At 35.9% G+C, this 15,710-nt stretch overlaps 1 protein-coding gene across 4 annotated transcripts in view; it reads left to right on the top strand.

The window, feature by feature from the left end:
* The window catches only part of LOC106873142 (uncharacterized), a 54,053-nt gene that overhangs the window by 14,015 nt on the left and 24,328 nt on the right, over nt 1–15,710 (top strand). For 3 of the 4 annotated variants that reach the window (XM_089365700.1, XM_089365699.1, XM_089365698.1), the window contains exons 2-4: nt 12,550–12,678; nt 13,777–13,873; nt 13,932–13,996. In XM_089365700.1, the coding sequence (XP_089221826.1) occupies nt 12,550–12,678; nt 13,777–13,873; nt 13,932–13,996 (291 nt within the window). Of the gene's footprint in view, nt 1–12,549; nt 12,679–13,776; nt 13,894–13,931; nt 13,997–15,710 lie in introns of all 4 variants that reach the window. The other variant, XM_089365701.1, reaches the window with a different exon arrangement.

Below are 15,710 nucleotides of genomic sequence, written 5' to 3'. Positions count from 1 at the left end.
ATGTGTTTCCCCTATTAGTGGATATGACTTATTTAGCTTTACCTGAAAAATGAAGGCAGCTTTTCAGCTTAGCACAATTAGTTCAGCCTTGTAAATAGCTAAAAGTTTATTCTTCATAAAATTATCCTGCCTCAATAGTATTTTTTCCTTTTAAACCTTTAGCATTTAAACTGCCATATCAGGCCCAAATATTTTACTTTCATGTTCAAACTGGACAGATCAGGCCTCTCACATTTACTCTACAATGTCAATCTAAAAATAATCACATCATTAAAATCTCAAAGCTGTGAGAAAATGTATAGTAAATTCAAAACTAAATAAATAAGCATTACATTTAACAATAATCTGAGTGCTAAAGGGTTAGTTTGTTCTTTTCTTTTTTGTTTCAATCCAGCAGCTGAAACAAAGTGGTGGCCAAGTATGTAGCCCCAGCTGGGGCACCACCTTGAAGGGTTTTAGTCGATCAAATCAAGCCCAGTACTATTTCTTTGAAGTTTGGTACCTTGAAAATCTTCTTTTTCTGAATCACGAAGTTATGGAGGTTGTCAAACAATGACAGAGGACAGACACTCCCCTCCCCCCACTCACTCAGTTTCTGTCTACCACATTCACTCCTAAGGCATTGGTTGGCCTAGTGCCCTAGGCAATGGCTTATTCTGAGGAAGAAGGGTAGGGCTCACTCTTTTTGCAGGGCCTCTTAGCTGCCTGGTTAGAGAGAAAGGGAAGAAGAAAACCACAACTCCTGAGTTGCTGCAGTAGTAAAAAGCAGTGCAGCAGACTATGGAATTATTCCCATGCCATTTAGTCCAAAAGCTGGCATCAATGGTCTCTGCTGAAGATAGAAACCAAATGGCAGATTTGACCTATTTTTTTGCTTACTGCAATGCTCTAAAACCAACCCAAAAGGTCTTCCTAGAATTTAAAATTCCTCTAGTTATATTCTGTTTACAGCTTGCATTTCTGTTGCATTTTTTTTTGTCTTTCTTTCTTATAAAATTCTCCTTAGAGATCAGCATATGATATCTTTGATTACTAGTCTTCTAAACTTTTACGTTTTGTTTCTCTTTTTTGTTTTGTTTTTGTATATATGGCATCATATCCATGTCTGTCAATTTTACAAAGTTTATTTCTTCATTACTCATGTTTTGCAGTTATTCAGTTCTAAAATTCTGTGATATTTGTCCATGACAGCTGAGAGAGAGAGAGAGAAAGAGACTCTTCCATTTTCAGGATTACATGTCTTAGTGGAATTTGTGTAGGCTTGAATATTTGAGATTTTTATGCTACTATATTGTATATATTTTTTTTTACTTGAGGGCATTATTAACAATGTAGGTTCAATAACTTTGAAATCAAAACTGAACTGCGGACTTAGTTAAATTTAATAAAAACACTATGCAACCTTCAATCATATTCCATAATTTCTTTAAAAAACAAAAGCAGTTGCTTGGATGGAATGGTATTCTCTTTTAAAAGAATTTATGAAACCTTTAACTGCCAAAATCTTGTCATTATTCACTCCAGGTCAACTACGATTGAATAAAGCCATGAGCAAAGGTGTTAAAGCTGCAGTCGTCCCATTCTTGTTTGATCCTTTTTGTAACAGCTTGCTTGTGATTGCTCCAGATTCTATGATATAAACTTAATGTTAATAATGTTTCAAATAATCATGGTTTTTCTAACTTCATGGCTTTCAAAATTAACTGCAAAAAAAAGAAAAGATTGCATTTCAATGGAAATATAACAAAAAGGCTAAGACATAATATCTCTAAGACGTCTTGTTTTTAAGAAATGTTTGATTTTTTTATGGAACTTAGGCTCTTATTTCTAGCAGACTTTGCGAGAACATAGAGGCTTTCTCTTTGGCTCACTGTACCACCATTGGTTTGGGTTAAGTCCTTTTCATGTATTCAGTTTGAACTAAGTGAAATTCCTTTCCGCTTTGGCATTTATTGGCTGCACTACCTGTATAGGAGGTTACTTATGTGGGATTGGTTCAACTAAATATTCCTTCTCTTTGTTGTGCTATGAAAGAAATCAATAATTGAAATTATTATGCTTGACTGAATATACTGGCCTATTAGTATTAGCAACACAAGTAATCCTGTTTTCTGTGTGGAACGCAAGCAGTAAATCCAAAGAGAAAAGTAATAAAGTTTGTGCTTTTCTCTAAATCTTATTTAATAAAACCAAAACGAATAATTCTGATGCATTAGATAACTACGAATCTATAATATATCTACACACACATACCATATAGAAATTGTAATGCTAATGATGGTTGTTGCTAATCTAACTTAACAGCAACGAAAGGATGTGAGTTTGCTATTGAAAACCATTTTCCTAAAATGGAATTTATAGCAGAATTTTATAGATTTGCATAGCGATAACATCCAAAATGTTTGTGAAGCAAAATATTAAAAGACAACAATAACAAGAAGAAAAAAAAACCCCAACAAATCTTCAAACATTCCTTTATGGTCCCCTTAGTTTACAATATTATATAATTTTTTTGTAATGAATTATTGTTGACATCAGCTTTTGAAAATATATAATCAGTTTTTCATATTAGTTAGTATTTTTTATTTTAAACTATTGTTAAATACTTTGTTACAGTAATGGCAGTGAATGTTGGGCTGACCTGACCAGTATTGGTGGCAGCTGTTGTAAAAGTTTAGGGAACTATGAACTCTGTTGGTAAACAGAGGCTTCTTGCTATCTCTTTCTTTCTTTCTCTCTCAGGGAAGGGCAGATTGGGGTGCTGCTCGAGAAGGGCAGGTTTGGGGTGCTGCTCGAGAAGGGCAGGTTTGGGGTGCTGCTCGAGAAGGGCAGGTTTGGGGTGCTGCTCGAGAAGGGCAGGTTTGGGGTGCTGCTCGAGAAGGGCAGGTTTGGGGTGCTGCTCGAGAAGGGCAGGTTTGGGGTGCTGCTCGAGAAGGGCAGGTTTGGGGTGCTGCTCGAGAAGGGCAGGTTTGGGGTGCTGCTCGAGAAGGGCAGGTTTGGGGTGCTGCTCGAGAAGGGCAGGTTTGGGGTGCTGCTCGAGAAGGGCAGGTTTGGGGTGCTGCTCGAGAAGGGCAGGTTTGGGGTGCTGCTCGAGAAGGGCAGGTTTGGGGTGCTGCTTGTGTATGAATTGCAATACTGTGTGGTTGTCAGACTTGGTTGACAAAGGTTGATAAATGTAGCACAGGCATGGCTGTGTAGATGAGAAGTACAACCACATGCTTTTGGGTTCAGTCTCACTGTGTAGCACTTTGGGTAAGTGTCCTCTATTATAACCCCAGGTTGACCAGATTCTTGTGAGTGGATTTAGTAAACGGAAACCTGAAGCAGCCTGATGTATATGTGTGTATATTTGTTCCCCCTTGTCTTGACATTACATGATAATTGTAAATGAGTGTCACTGTCACATTGAGCAGTGTCATATATTTTCAGTACTCTTTGAGGACATGTGTGGCCATGGGGAAATATTACCTTGCTTGGAAACAGGTGAGTGTTACTGACAGGATGAGTATCTGACAGTAGAAATTCTACCTCAGTATACTCTGTCCAACCTATGCCAGCATGGACACTAAAATAGACACTAATGTGTTTATGATATGGAAAGGTGGAAAGAAATGAAGCTTTGCTCTACTTGGTATGTAACGACAGAACACCGGTGTGCTGAGAGAAAAACTGGCTTGAGAATGATAGGTTGCAGTGTGCAAGAGAGAAGACTGCACATGTACAGATATTTGAAGAATGATGGAAGTATGAAGAATGATGGTGTAAGAGCAATACTGAAAATGGTGTGGGAAGAATTGGTGAAGTTTGATTTTGTGTTGTTGGGCAAAGGACCATGAACAAGTGACAAGATGTTATATTGGAACACAAATCCAGCTCATTGTCAGTATAGGAGAGAGAGAGACATGTGGATGATCTGATGGTGAACCACATGCTGTTTCTGTACACGATTAATTCATTTTGAACAAGATAATTAGGACATTGACACTTTGACAAGCAGAGCTCTTAATTATATTGGAGTAGATTAAAAAACTTGAAACTAGACAATTTATTGCAAAATACACCATTAGAAAAATTGATTTAAAAACATTTTTTTTTTTTAAATGTAAGAAGAATTTATTGAATGCTGACACAAAATGGTAGCATTTGCAGTAGTTTAGCTGTGCTACTGTTCCAAGTTAAGGTTTCTATCAGCAATGCTATGAATTAATATTAAGGTTTCCACCTTAATGCAGATGGTCTTGTGTATGTGTGTGTGTGTGTGTGTAATTTATAATAAATTAAAACTAAAATATTGGGACTGAACCCGGAACCATGTGGTTGGGAAGCAAACTTCTTACCACGCAGCCACTCCTGACTGATGTGTTTCTGTCTACTAAAGCCACTCACAAGGCTTTGGTTGGCTTGAAGCTTAGTAGAAAACATACATGGTCAGGAAACAAGCTTCTTAATCACATAGCCCATACCTGTACTCACGCTTTTGAAAATGATCTAAGAATTTCTTTAGAAGAGTTTAGCAGAATTACTTCCATTTAGTGATGTTTTGAACATAATTTAACAAAATGTTTCTTGCATAGAATTTCAGTGGGTTTTTAATTTGATATAATAAGGAGTTTTGTATCAAAGATGCAGGGCAACTCTCATGAGCTCGTATGAAAGGAGCTCATTGTTTGGAACTGAAAAGGTCCAGTAAACCTACTGATGGGACTCTGATCAAGCACCTGCTGATTACAGCAACTGCTTGGCCAATTACACAAGACTGTGATTGTGACATAATCACTGTTAAATTTACATCACCGTTTGTAGCATAGGCACTTGGCCAGTTACACGATGGTGTGAGTGTAATTGAATTTTTCAGTGTCTACAATCATTTCACCTGTTCCACAGATAATTAATTTAGCATAGGTAGGACAGGTTATTGATATCCGTCTAATACATTACATATCACACTTTCAGTCAGTGTATTTGATAATTAATGCCTACAATGTGGATAGATTATTGGCTCAGCTTGTTAAAGTGATACATTAAACACATCTCAACCAATATTAGGTGATTGAAAAATTTTGTAAAGCAGGCTTGAGATTGAAACATTTTAGTTCATAAAGTAGATAAAACTTAGAGATGGTGACATGCCATCTATCACATACCTCCTACATTACACAAACACGTATGCATGCATAGAGTATGGTGAAGGAGGGAAATTTTGAAATATGTTTTATCAATGGGTTTCTTTTGCAGTCTCAAATAAGTCTTAGAATTTCTTCTTTGGTGTTTTGTTTGGAGGAAGCGGTTGCATCCACAGCCTAAACAGACCCTCCAATATCAGTGTCATTGATGAAGTTACTGAATCTTTGAACTGCTGCCAATTGATGGCTCCAGGAAAAAATTTGGACAACGGGATAATTTCTAAAGAAGGAATAGGGATTTGTAGTGATTGCAGGATTTGGAGGGAGGAATATGATATGAGTGACAGTAGGAAGACAGAATGGGTCCAGTGGGCTTGAGTGGAGGTGATACAAGATAACAAACTCTGAGGTGCATTGGTGATGGTAGAAGCAGTAATAAAGGCAGAGTTCACCTCTGGTTTTATGATACAAACTGTTTTAAAATGATCCAAATTAAAATTTCCTATCATGTAAATTTGTTCCAAATGTCAGCTTATTAAGGATTGTTATTTTACTAAATTCTTCACTGTTTTCAAAATACCTTGTAACAAAAGTATTGCATTTCAGTTGAAATATGGCAAAAAAGGTTAATCCTTGACCAACCTTTTTTCTCTTATAACATGACCTACATTAATTTTCCAAGGTACCTTTCATCTTTTCCAGCACCCCCTTGTATATATGTGTTTTTGAGTGTGTTCATGTTTCCTTCATCTTTGTGTGTGTTTACTGGTTGTAGACACTGTTCTTGGCGATGGCAGTGAAAGCATTCCTAGGCTTCTTGACATGTTGCGTTATCTTTGTAAAGAAAAGGCTCATTCATACGATGTTCGTTTCCAGTTCTCTGCATAAACACGTCCAGATTATTTGTTGTTTGATTGGCTTGGAAATAGTCAGGGATTGATGTCTCAGGAGATGTTTGGGGAGTGGGGACCTGGTTGTATGTAGAAAACACTGACCCATGCAGTCATGGAAAAGTAGACGTTAAAACAATGCTGACTTAATTAGGACAACAGTTAACAACCATGATAGAGCAATCAACTACAAACTTAATAGCATCTTGTGGCGCCATTCCTTTAACTTGTAAGCTTGCTTTGGCTGGTCTTGTTCTTCATCTCTCTTGGGATAGATGATAGAATAAGTTATTAGCTTCTCTGCTCAATCTGCTAGGTTTTCTTTCTATTTTGTATAAAACATCTTGTGCTCAGGAAAGATCTTATTGATCTTTTAAACTGTTGTATATGATTGATTATTAAAAATCAGATGATGTGTGTGCGTGTGCATGCAAGATGTTTTGTGTACATCCAAAGTACAGTATCCATATTGGAATTGACTTGTAATCTTTGAATTTCTGCATTTGTTGAAGGATCTTCCAGTTTCTTAGATTTTCATAGATTATCTGTTTGATAATTTATAGAAGCTGTGTTTTTCTTTATGAAGGAATTCAATTAGATTCTTGACTCTAAGCGGTTCTGAAGCCTGAACCCCCTCCCCCTCTTCTCTGCCATCTCTAAGAGATGAACACTTAAATAGAAGCAATTACCAACAGTTTGATCTTCTAAATTGCAGTGAAATTTTATTCTGAATGTGTGCTGGTTGTGTGGTTTGGAAGCTAACTTAGAAATTATGTGGTTTGGAATTAGATCCCACAATCTGGCACTTTGGGGTAAGAGTCTCCTTCCATAACGTTGAGGTGACCCAACATCTTGTTTGTGAAATTTGGTTGACAAACTGCAGAACCTCATGTGTACATATAGACGTTTTTGATCTAGTTTGGATTCTTTGCCATAAAATTTGAATTCTTTGCCATCAAATTTGATTGCAAAGAATACAAATTTCTTCCCCACCACTACTTGACAACCAGTGTTAGTTTGTTTATGTCCCTGTAACTTAGCAATTCAGCTAAATTAACTGATAGAACAAGTACCAGACTTCAGATGAAATAAGCACTGGGGTTGATTCGCTCAACTCAAACACTTCAGGGCAGTGCCCCAACATGGCCGCAGCCCAATGACTTCAAGCAAGTAAAAGCTAAAAAAATGAAACATTTTCCAATGTCTTCTTCTGTATTGGTTGAGTTTTAATTGAAAGCAATATGGAAGAATCGTAAAGCTGTGTTGATACAGATTCCTTGATTGTTTTTTGATCATCCATTTTAAAGTAGGTTAGTTTGTTGTATTGTGTGTGTGTGTGTGTGTGTGTGTGTGTTGCCAATCACCCAAATTGGTATCATGCCAAATGGTCAATAACCATCACTGGTCAGTCTTGATTTCTCACTGCTTAACGTCATTGATCTTATCAGGAACCATTATGTTTCCAATTCATTGTGCTTTAACACAATGAATTAGAGCAATCTCTTTCTTTTTTTTTTTTTTTAAATTTATTGTAGTTTCATCTGTGTTGCTGATAGTTTGCTAATGATCTTTCTCTCTCTGTCTCTCTCTCTCTCTCTCTCTCTCTCTCTCTCTCTCTCTCTCTCTCTCTTTCTCTCTCTCTCTCTCTCTCTCTCTTTCTCTCTCTCTCTCTCTCTCTCTCTCTCTTTCTCTCTCTTTCTCTCTCTCTCTTTCTCTCTCTCTCTCTTTCTCTCTCTCTCTCTCTCTCTCTCTCTCTCTCTCTCCTCTCTCTCTCTCTCTCTCTCTCTCTCTATCATAATATGTGTGACTATGTTAAGTAGCTTGATTATTTTAGTAAATTGCTCTTCTACTGTTTTTTAATAGCATGGCTATTTCTCATGGTTATATTGTACTCATGACAGCAGCCGGTATGCTATTTCTAGCAGATTGATTGGCCTACTGTTTGTTCGAGGTTTCCTCGTTGGGCTGACTTTCTCGGAAGTTTTTTCCTTTTAGCCTTCTGTCTGTGCTGACTGGGCAAATCTATGATCACAGATTGCACTTATGCATTTATTACCATCTATTTTTTTTAATTTTTAGACATAATGTAATCTAGGACTACAATATTTTGTGATGTGTCTCGAGATAGCTCCTTATGCCAATAGTAAACACACACTGGTCCTCTTTTCCTTTTACAATTAAACTAGTTGATCGTTTAGCCAATAAAGTAATTCCATTGTTTGATTAATCATTTGATCAATCAATCAATCACTCAATCACATTTCTCAGTCCTTTCATCACCATTCACAGATCTGAAGTAGAGAAGGCAGGTCATCGATGCGGTTGCGAATGGTGACAAAAAAATACTCTGGCTAATCTAGCTGATTGATTGATTGACCAAGCAATTAATCAAACAATTGTTTAATTAATTGGCGAAATGGTCAACTAGTTGAACAATAACAACAAAAGAAGTGAAACCGGTGTGTTTGTATTATTGGCCTAACGACTCCCTTGAGATGCAACAAAATTCGCTTCAACACAAAGTTTGCATCAAATATCTTGTAAATCAAATGCAAAAACGAATTATTAAATGTGTTTTGATGGAGGCCTTGCTATTTCTAACAGATCTACAACTCTGGTTGTATTTGTGTGAAGTAGATGTGATAGGGTGGAAGTAAGTAGGCAATAAAATAATAGGAGTACTGGATATGTTTATATTCTTTTGTCTTGTTATGTTAAGCGTAGTAAAACAAATTCCCCTGGCAACGTTATAAACAGTGCTAGTGTGTTGCCGAGGTGTCACTGTTATTTCATATTTACAAATTCTGTTTAGAAAACTTGCAAGAATATGATGTTTAAAACACCAGGGAAAATAAATTTGCTTGCTGCCAACTACAGTAAATGATTTCTAGCTTGGGCACAAATAATGCATGTAGCTTTCTTTTTATGTATGATATTTTGCAGTTTAGTTTGAGATAAACTTGTAATCAGGCTCGTACATATGTGTGTGTGTGTATATGTATATATATATATATATATATATATATATTATAACGTAATATAGTGTCGCTTTCCATATGTTATAGTGTTTGAATTGACTTCTGTTAAATAATGTTGTAGCTTGCAAATGCTACGTGTATATATGATTATGTCTGTGTATTAATAAATAATGTAATTAATGTATTGGTAACAGGCTGATGGCGTTTTCTGAGAGAAATCTTTGTGGTTTAAGTTTTCTTTAAAGTTGCCAAAATGAATGTCAAAGAGAATATGTGATTGGACCATTGATTCAGATTGTGAGCTATATATATAGTGGAGAGGTAGATCTATATTTCCTAGATTGGCTAAATGTTAGAGCTCTCTTGCTTCCTGTCTCAAACACATGTAATATACAACTTATCAGTTGTACATAGGCTGCCTTGGTTAACTCTTTTGTGATCCTATTTCTGTCAGCATCTTCTGATTTTTAGTTAATTTTGAAAATGCTGAATAATTTTAGTAAATTAATTTTATTAAGTTGATGTTTGAATATAAATCAACATGAAATTTTAATGGTAGGTTTCAATGTAGATCACTTGGAACAGGAAGTTGATATCATAGTCATGAGTGGTGTCAATGATGTTGGTACCAAAAGGGTTAAAAATATAGAAATGTGTGTCTCTTTAGTTGAAAAAATTGTCCCTAGTACCTTGTTTCTCTTTTTTGAAACCTGATACTTGTTCTAGCATTCTCTTTTGCGGAACTGCTAAGTCACGGCCATAAACAAACCATCACATCTTAAGTAGTGGTGAGTGACAAAACACACATGCGTGCGATAAGCTTCTTTCAGTTCCCATCAATCAAATCTACTCACAAGACTTTAGTCAGCCCAGGGCTGTAATGGAAGACACTTGCCCAAGGTGTCACACATTGGTACTGGGCCTGGAACTATGTGATTGAGAAATCTATAGAATCTTTTCTCCAGCAGCATTTCCAGTCTACAGTGAATAGTAACATTGTAAACCAATTCTAATATATTTTCATTCATGTAAGTTTTGTAGTCCATTTTTTTTTTTTTTTTCAGTGTGTCTCTTGAACCTTTACCTTCACTCCTTGTCTCCATCATTAAACCTATCCACTTCCTGTTGACATTAAAATACCAAATGTGAATGTTACATTTACAAATATTCATATTTGTGTTGAATCCTGTTATTTATTTGTCAAAGGAGCTGTTCTTGTCATGTTGGCTTTGTTTTAAGATGAGAGGGCGTCATTGTATCTGCTTGATTTAAGATATTATTTTCACCATTGTTCACAATAGGATATTATTGGGAGATATGACTGATTTAGCAACTTTATTGAGGTTCCATCATGTCGGAAAATAACAGATTTTTCAATTAGGGATTGTTGATAGTAATGGTGATGATGATGGTGGTGGTGGTACATTTGGCTCGCAATGTCCATTTGTTTAAAATTGCCACTGAAGCATTATTTCATATCTGTGTTCCATGCTGGCATGTATGTGTTGGATGGTTTGGATAGGATCTGATGGAATCTGTGTTCCAATGTCTGCTTTGGCATGGTTTCTATGGATAGATGCCGATCCTAATCAATTTATTATCTTTTACAATAAATAAAATTACTTTTGTTTTGGAAGAGCAACTCCACTTGTGTAAAAGAATTCAATATTGTGTAATACACATGCACACGCGTATCTGGAATATTGCTAGGCCCTTCTACTTCTACTTCACCCCTCCTCAAGTGACTTATACTCTGTTTTTTTTTTTTCTTTTTTTTTTCCAATGCAAACCATAACTTGACCTTTACATATAGCAACCAAATTTCTTTAAAATTCCACCCAGCAAAATCCCACATTAGCAAATTAGTAAAGGACACATTAGACAATGAAGTTTGAAAAGATGCCTTAATTTATATTACATTAATTAGCAGAAATAGGCAACTTTTCCATGTAAATTTCAAAGAAGAGAACAAAAAGCATCCTCACAGGCTAAATCCTGGATGTAGGGCATCTGGGAGACAAAATATGTCATGTTCTTTGCTGTCACTGATAAGCTGTGTGGTGAGCTCTGTGCATTGTAGTGGTGTAGCATCCAGATTTTGTTTGTCCATACTTCAGGCTTATTTCTTGATATTCCTTCTGTAAAACGGCTCAAAACTCATTATTTTTGATCACATGGAGGAAACTTTTGAAGGATGTGATAGACTATTCTCATCCTTCAATACAGTTGAGGGGTTTTTATCTTGTGAGTGCTTGGTAGTCTCAAGATCATCTTCGGTGGTTCCGTCTGGTTTTAAATGCCGGTATCACTCATGTTATTGTATATGATTTATTCACCTGCATAGACTTGTTATAACATTAGAAAAGTTTCCGTAAGGTTTTGCATATTTGAAATAGAATTTCACATAAAGTTGTTTCCTCCCTACCAATCTTTCATCGTTCAACTTATGAAAAATTGACGGATGTTGTAAATGCATGATGTTGCCTTCTGTCTTTTGTGAGTCCTGGAGATGCTATAACTGACAATGCTCTTGAACATGGTTCCTCAGCATGGCCACAATCCAAATACTGAAATCATTAGAAAAATAAAGAATAGAATACCTGTTTCCATTTATTTTAGTTTCTGGTTCAAACCCAGCTGGAGCTGACGTTTTATCTCTCAAGGTTTGTTAAAATATATCTTTTATCTTCAACTTGTTTCAGCTGTTGGACTGTAGCCATGCAGGGGCACTGCTTTGGGTGGTTTAGTGGAATGAATTGACTCCTAGAACTGATTTTTAAGTCTGATACATATTCTATTGGTCTCTTAACTGAATTACTTAGTTGTGGGGACATAAACAAACCAATACCAGTTATCAAGTAGTGGTAGGGAATAAGCACAAAGTTTCCATCTACCAAATTCATTCACATGGTGTTGTTCAGCCCTGGGATATAGTGAAAGACACTTGCCCAAGGTGTTGCACAGTGGGACTGAATCCAAAACTAGCTTCTTGATCACATGTCTGTGCCTATAGTCACAGTCATATTCCAGAATCAGAGCAATTGAATATAAACTTCTCTGTCAAGAATTGGCATTTTGTCTGAACAAGATTCTGATTCTGTGTAAAAGTACACAGAACTATTTAATTAAACCTGAGTTATTGCCAATTGTGGATTCTATTTTTAAAAGTACAGACACATTCATGAGAATCGGTTAGTTAAACTGTGGCACTGCTTTAGCTTTTTTTTTTTTTTTACACTAAGATTTTCAACTAGGATCTGTTGACCTGTGTGTGTTTGTGCGCACGCATGGTTGAATATTTGAGGACTCTGCTTCAGTCATATAAGATCTGAGGTTAAAAAAAAAAGTATTTGATTTGTTCGTCTATAACTCCTCAAGGAAGCATCCCAGCATGATTGTAATCCAATGACTGAAACAAGTAAAAGATGAGATTTATTTACATGTTTTATTGCTTACCACTGTTAATATTGTCGTAGAAAGTTCAAGCCCTTGATGTTTCTATATTTGTGTGTGTTGGCTTGCTAAGATCTAATAAGTATCCATTATTTTCTATTGCAGTTATCTGGTCTTTATGAAGCTAAGCCGCCCGTGTCTAGGGCAAAAATGGCCCAGCTGACTAAATGTGCCATTAAAGCCATCAAGTTTTATAAACATGTTGTACAAAGTGTTGAGAAATTCATTCAAAAGGTAAAATTGTTTAATTTTTCTCTTTATTCTTCACAATTAACAAATTTTGAGTGGCTGTGTGGTAAGTAGCTTGCTTACCAACCACATGGTTCCTGGTTCAGTCCCACTGTGTGGCACCTTTGGCAAGTGTCTTTCTGTTATAGCCTCGAGCCGACTAAAGCCTTGTGAGTGGATTTGGTAGATGGAAACTGAAAGAAGCCTGTCGTATATATATATATATATATATATGTATGTGTGTTTGTCCCCCCAGCATCGCTTGACAACCGATGGTGGTGTGTTTACGTCCCCGTAACTTAGTGGTTCGGCAAAGGAGACCGATAAAATAAGTACTAGACTTCCAAAGATTAAGTCCTGGGGTCGATTTGCTCGACTAAAAGGCGGTGCTCCAGCATGGCCGCAGTCAAATGACTGAAACAAGTAAAAGAGTTATAGATGTCTTGTTAAGTCAAACCAGAGATCTCTCAGAAATATTCCACGATTTTATTAAAACGTGCTTGCCATTTTACGTGTGTTGGAAGGCTTGTTCTTCTAAGGGAAACAACCTCGTCTTGGTCTTGATAGTTCTTTGGTTAGATTGTTCTCAGAAAGACATTAAAATCAACAGCGAGGCAAGAAACAGTAATGTTTAGTTTGTGTAATAAAAAGTAATAATAAAAGTAATGAAACAAAGTTATGAAGATGTATGAACTATGTGCAGGAGTGGCTGTGTGGTAAGTTTTTCTTCAAACACAACTCAAAATATTCTTAGACTCTTTGCACTCAGATTACTCAGTCAACTACAAAGCTCATTTATTCACATTATGAATTAATCACGCTTTATCTTGTAGCTTCCAGATTTCAATGATATGATTTATTTTTAAAATGACATTGTATGACAGGTGTGGGAAGTTGGATCTGGACAGTTTGAACATTATTAAAACCAGTAGAAAATTTGGTCCGGATGTGGCTGGTTTAAATGTTAAAGGGGTTAAAACAAAACTGCCATATTCTTCAGTGGGTTGGTACCAGACGGGTTAGAGCATGGAGCATTTAAGAGGTTTTATTTTTCGTTTGTTTATTGGATTTCAGAAGTAATGTCCTTCTTCTTTGATATTGCAGTGTAAATCCGAATACAAAGTTCCAGGATTATATGTGATCGACTCCATTGTGCGGCAGTCTCGACACCAGTTTGGTGCTGAGAAAGATGTATTTGCACCTAGATTTACCAAAAATGTAGTGACACCAGTTTGGTGCTGAGAAAGATGTATTTGCACCTAGATTTACCAAAAATGTAGTGCTGACATTTCAAAATCTCTTCAAATGTCCTCCTGATGAAAAGGTTAGTATTACTAGTGTTTATATTATAACAGCAGTAATATTATGAATTTAACCAATGTCTGTTGAGGCTTAACTTTTTCTTTCTAGTAATTTTTTTTTTTTTTACAAAGAAAATTGGGTGCTACTTTGGCGTATGATCTTCAACTTAAAGGGCGGTTACTTTAGGTTACTTTGTAATTTCTTTTAAATGTATTTTTTTCAAAATTCTTACTCTTTTAATAATAGTAAAACCATGTTTCATTTATGTCTTAGAAAACAATTATCAGAAAACAAGAATAAACAATATAATAAAAAAGTGCGTAGATCAGTTTTGGTAGCTGTGAGTTTTGCAGCATAAAGTTGGCAAAATTTCACCATTGTCCCCTTTTCTTTAAGCTTCCTTCATTTCTCCACAACGATATCATAATGCAATATTTTCTCCATCTAAAAGACCATTTCTTAGTAAAAATCTAACTACATTTGTCTCGTAAAAATCTTCAGCCAACATCTTAAGGGTTTTTAAAAATTGAAAAGTAAACTAAGTAATCTCAAATAATTGCCCTTTAACCCTTTAGTGTTCAAATTAATGTCAAAAATAATCCTTATTCATGTACATTTTTAAAAATTAATCTGGTATTATCTTGTAGCTTCAAGATTTGAGAGATGTAATTGTTTATTTTTAGAATGACATTGTAGGGTAGGTGTGAGATGCTGGTTCTGGCCAGTTTGAGCATAAAATGAGTAGAATATTTGGACCGGATATAGCCGGTTTAAACACTAAAGGGTTTAGTTGTAGATCATACACCAAAGTATCACCAAAAATTGGATTGTTAAGGCACCATTGTAATCTCCTCAGTGTCTAATTTGTTTTCTAAGATCTTCTCTAGTTTTCAGTAGATTTCAGTTCTATTATATAAGCTCACTTGTGAATGACGCTGTTAATCAACAGTTTCACGCAGTGTGTTCAGTTTTACACACTGTTTGCTATCTATAAACTTTCTATCCATGCAATGTCTGCTCACTGACTGTCTGTCTGTCTATTCAACATCTGTGCACTACTGATCTATTGCAAATTAATGCATACAGCATTATGGCATACTAGTTTTTTTTTTTTTTTCTCAAGTCTGAAAGAAAATCTGTCCAAAATTAGGGTTTGACATACATAGCAAGTACAAAATGTGCGCTTTTCCCACATTGATATCAGCTAGTAGAACAGCTCTTCTAATAACAATAATAATAATTGTACATAATGATAATAATTGTACATAACAATAATAATAATAATTGTTCACAAGTAGGCTTCTATAAATATTTTCAAGTAAACAGGTGTTTGGTGAACATATTTAATAAATTAACAGATTACTTTAAAATGATAAAAATAGTAGTACAAATTCTGGGTTTTAAAGAAACTCCATGCTGCTTCCAACATCTGACTCAGTGACTGGAACACCATTGAACTGAGGTGGCCACCTGACAAATTGCAGTGTGTCAGCTGCTTGATTCCATGAAAGTGTAACAGATTGTGAATTCACATGAATATAAGTACTTTAAGCTAATTAACATAAAAAAAAGGGATAGGTGCAGGTATGGGTGTATGGTAAGAAGTTCGCTTCCCAATCACATGGTTCCAAGTTCAGTCCTGCTGTGTGGAATCTTAGACAAAGGTGTCCGACTACAACCCTGCATTGGCCAAAACCTTGTGAGTGGATTTGGTTGACAGAAACTGGAAGAAAAGT

This window comes from Octopus bimaculoides, chromosome 18 (genome assembly GCF_046866305.1).
Source record: "Octopus bimaculoides isolate indiv1 chromosome 18, ASM4686630v1, whole genome shotgun sequence".
Classification (NCBI taxonomy): domain Eukaryota; kingdom Metazoa; phylum Mollusca; class Cephalopoda; order Octopoda; family Octopodidae; genus Octopus; species Octopus bimaculoides.
Note: the sequence above shows the minus strand (reverse complement) of the source record. Positions and strands in the feature narration are given on the sequence as shown.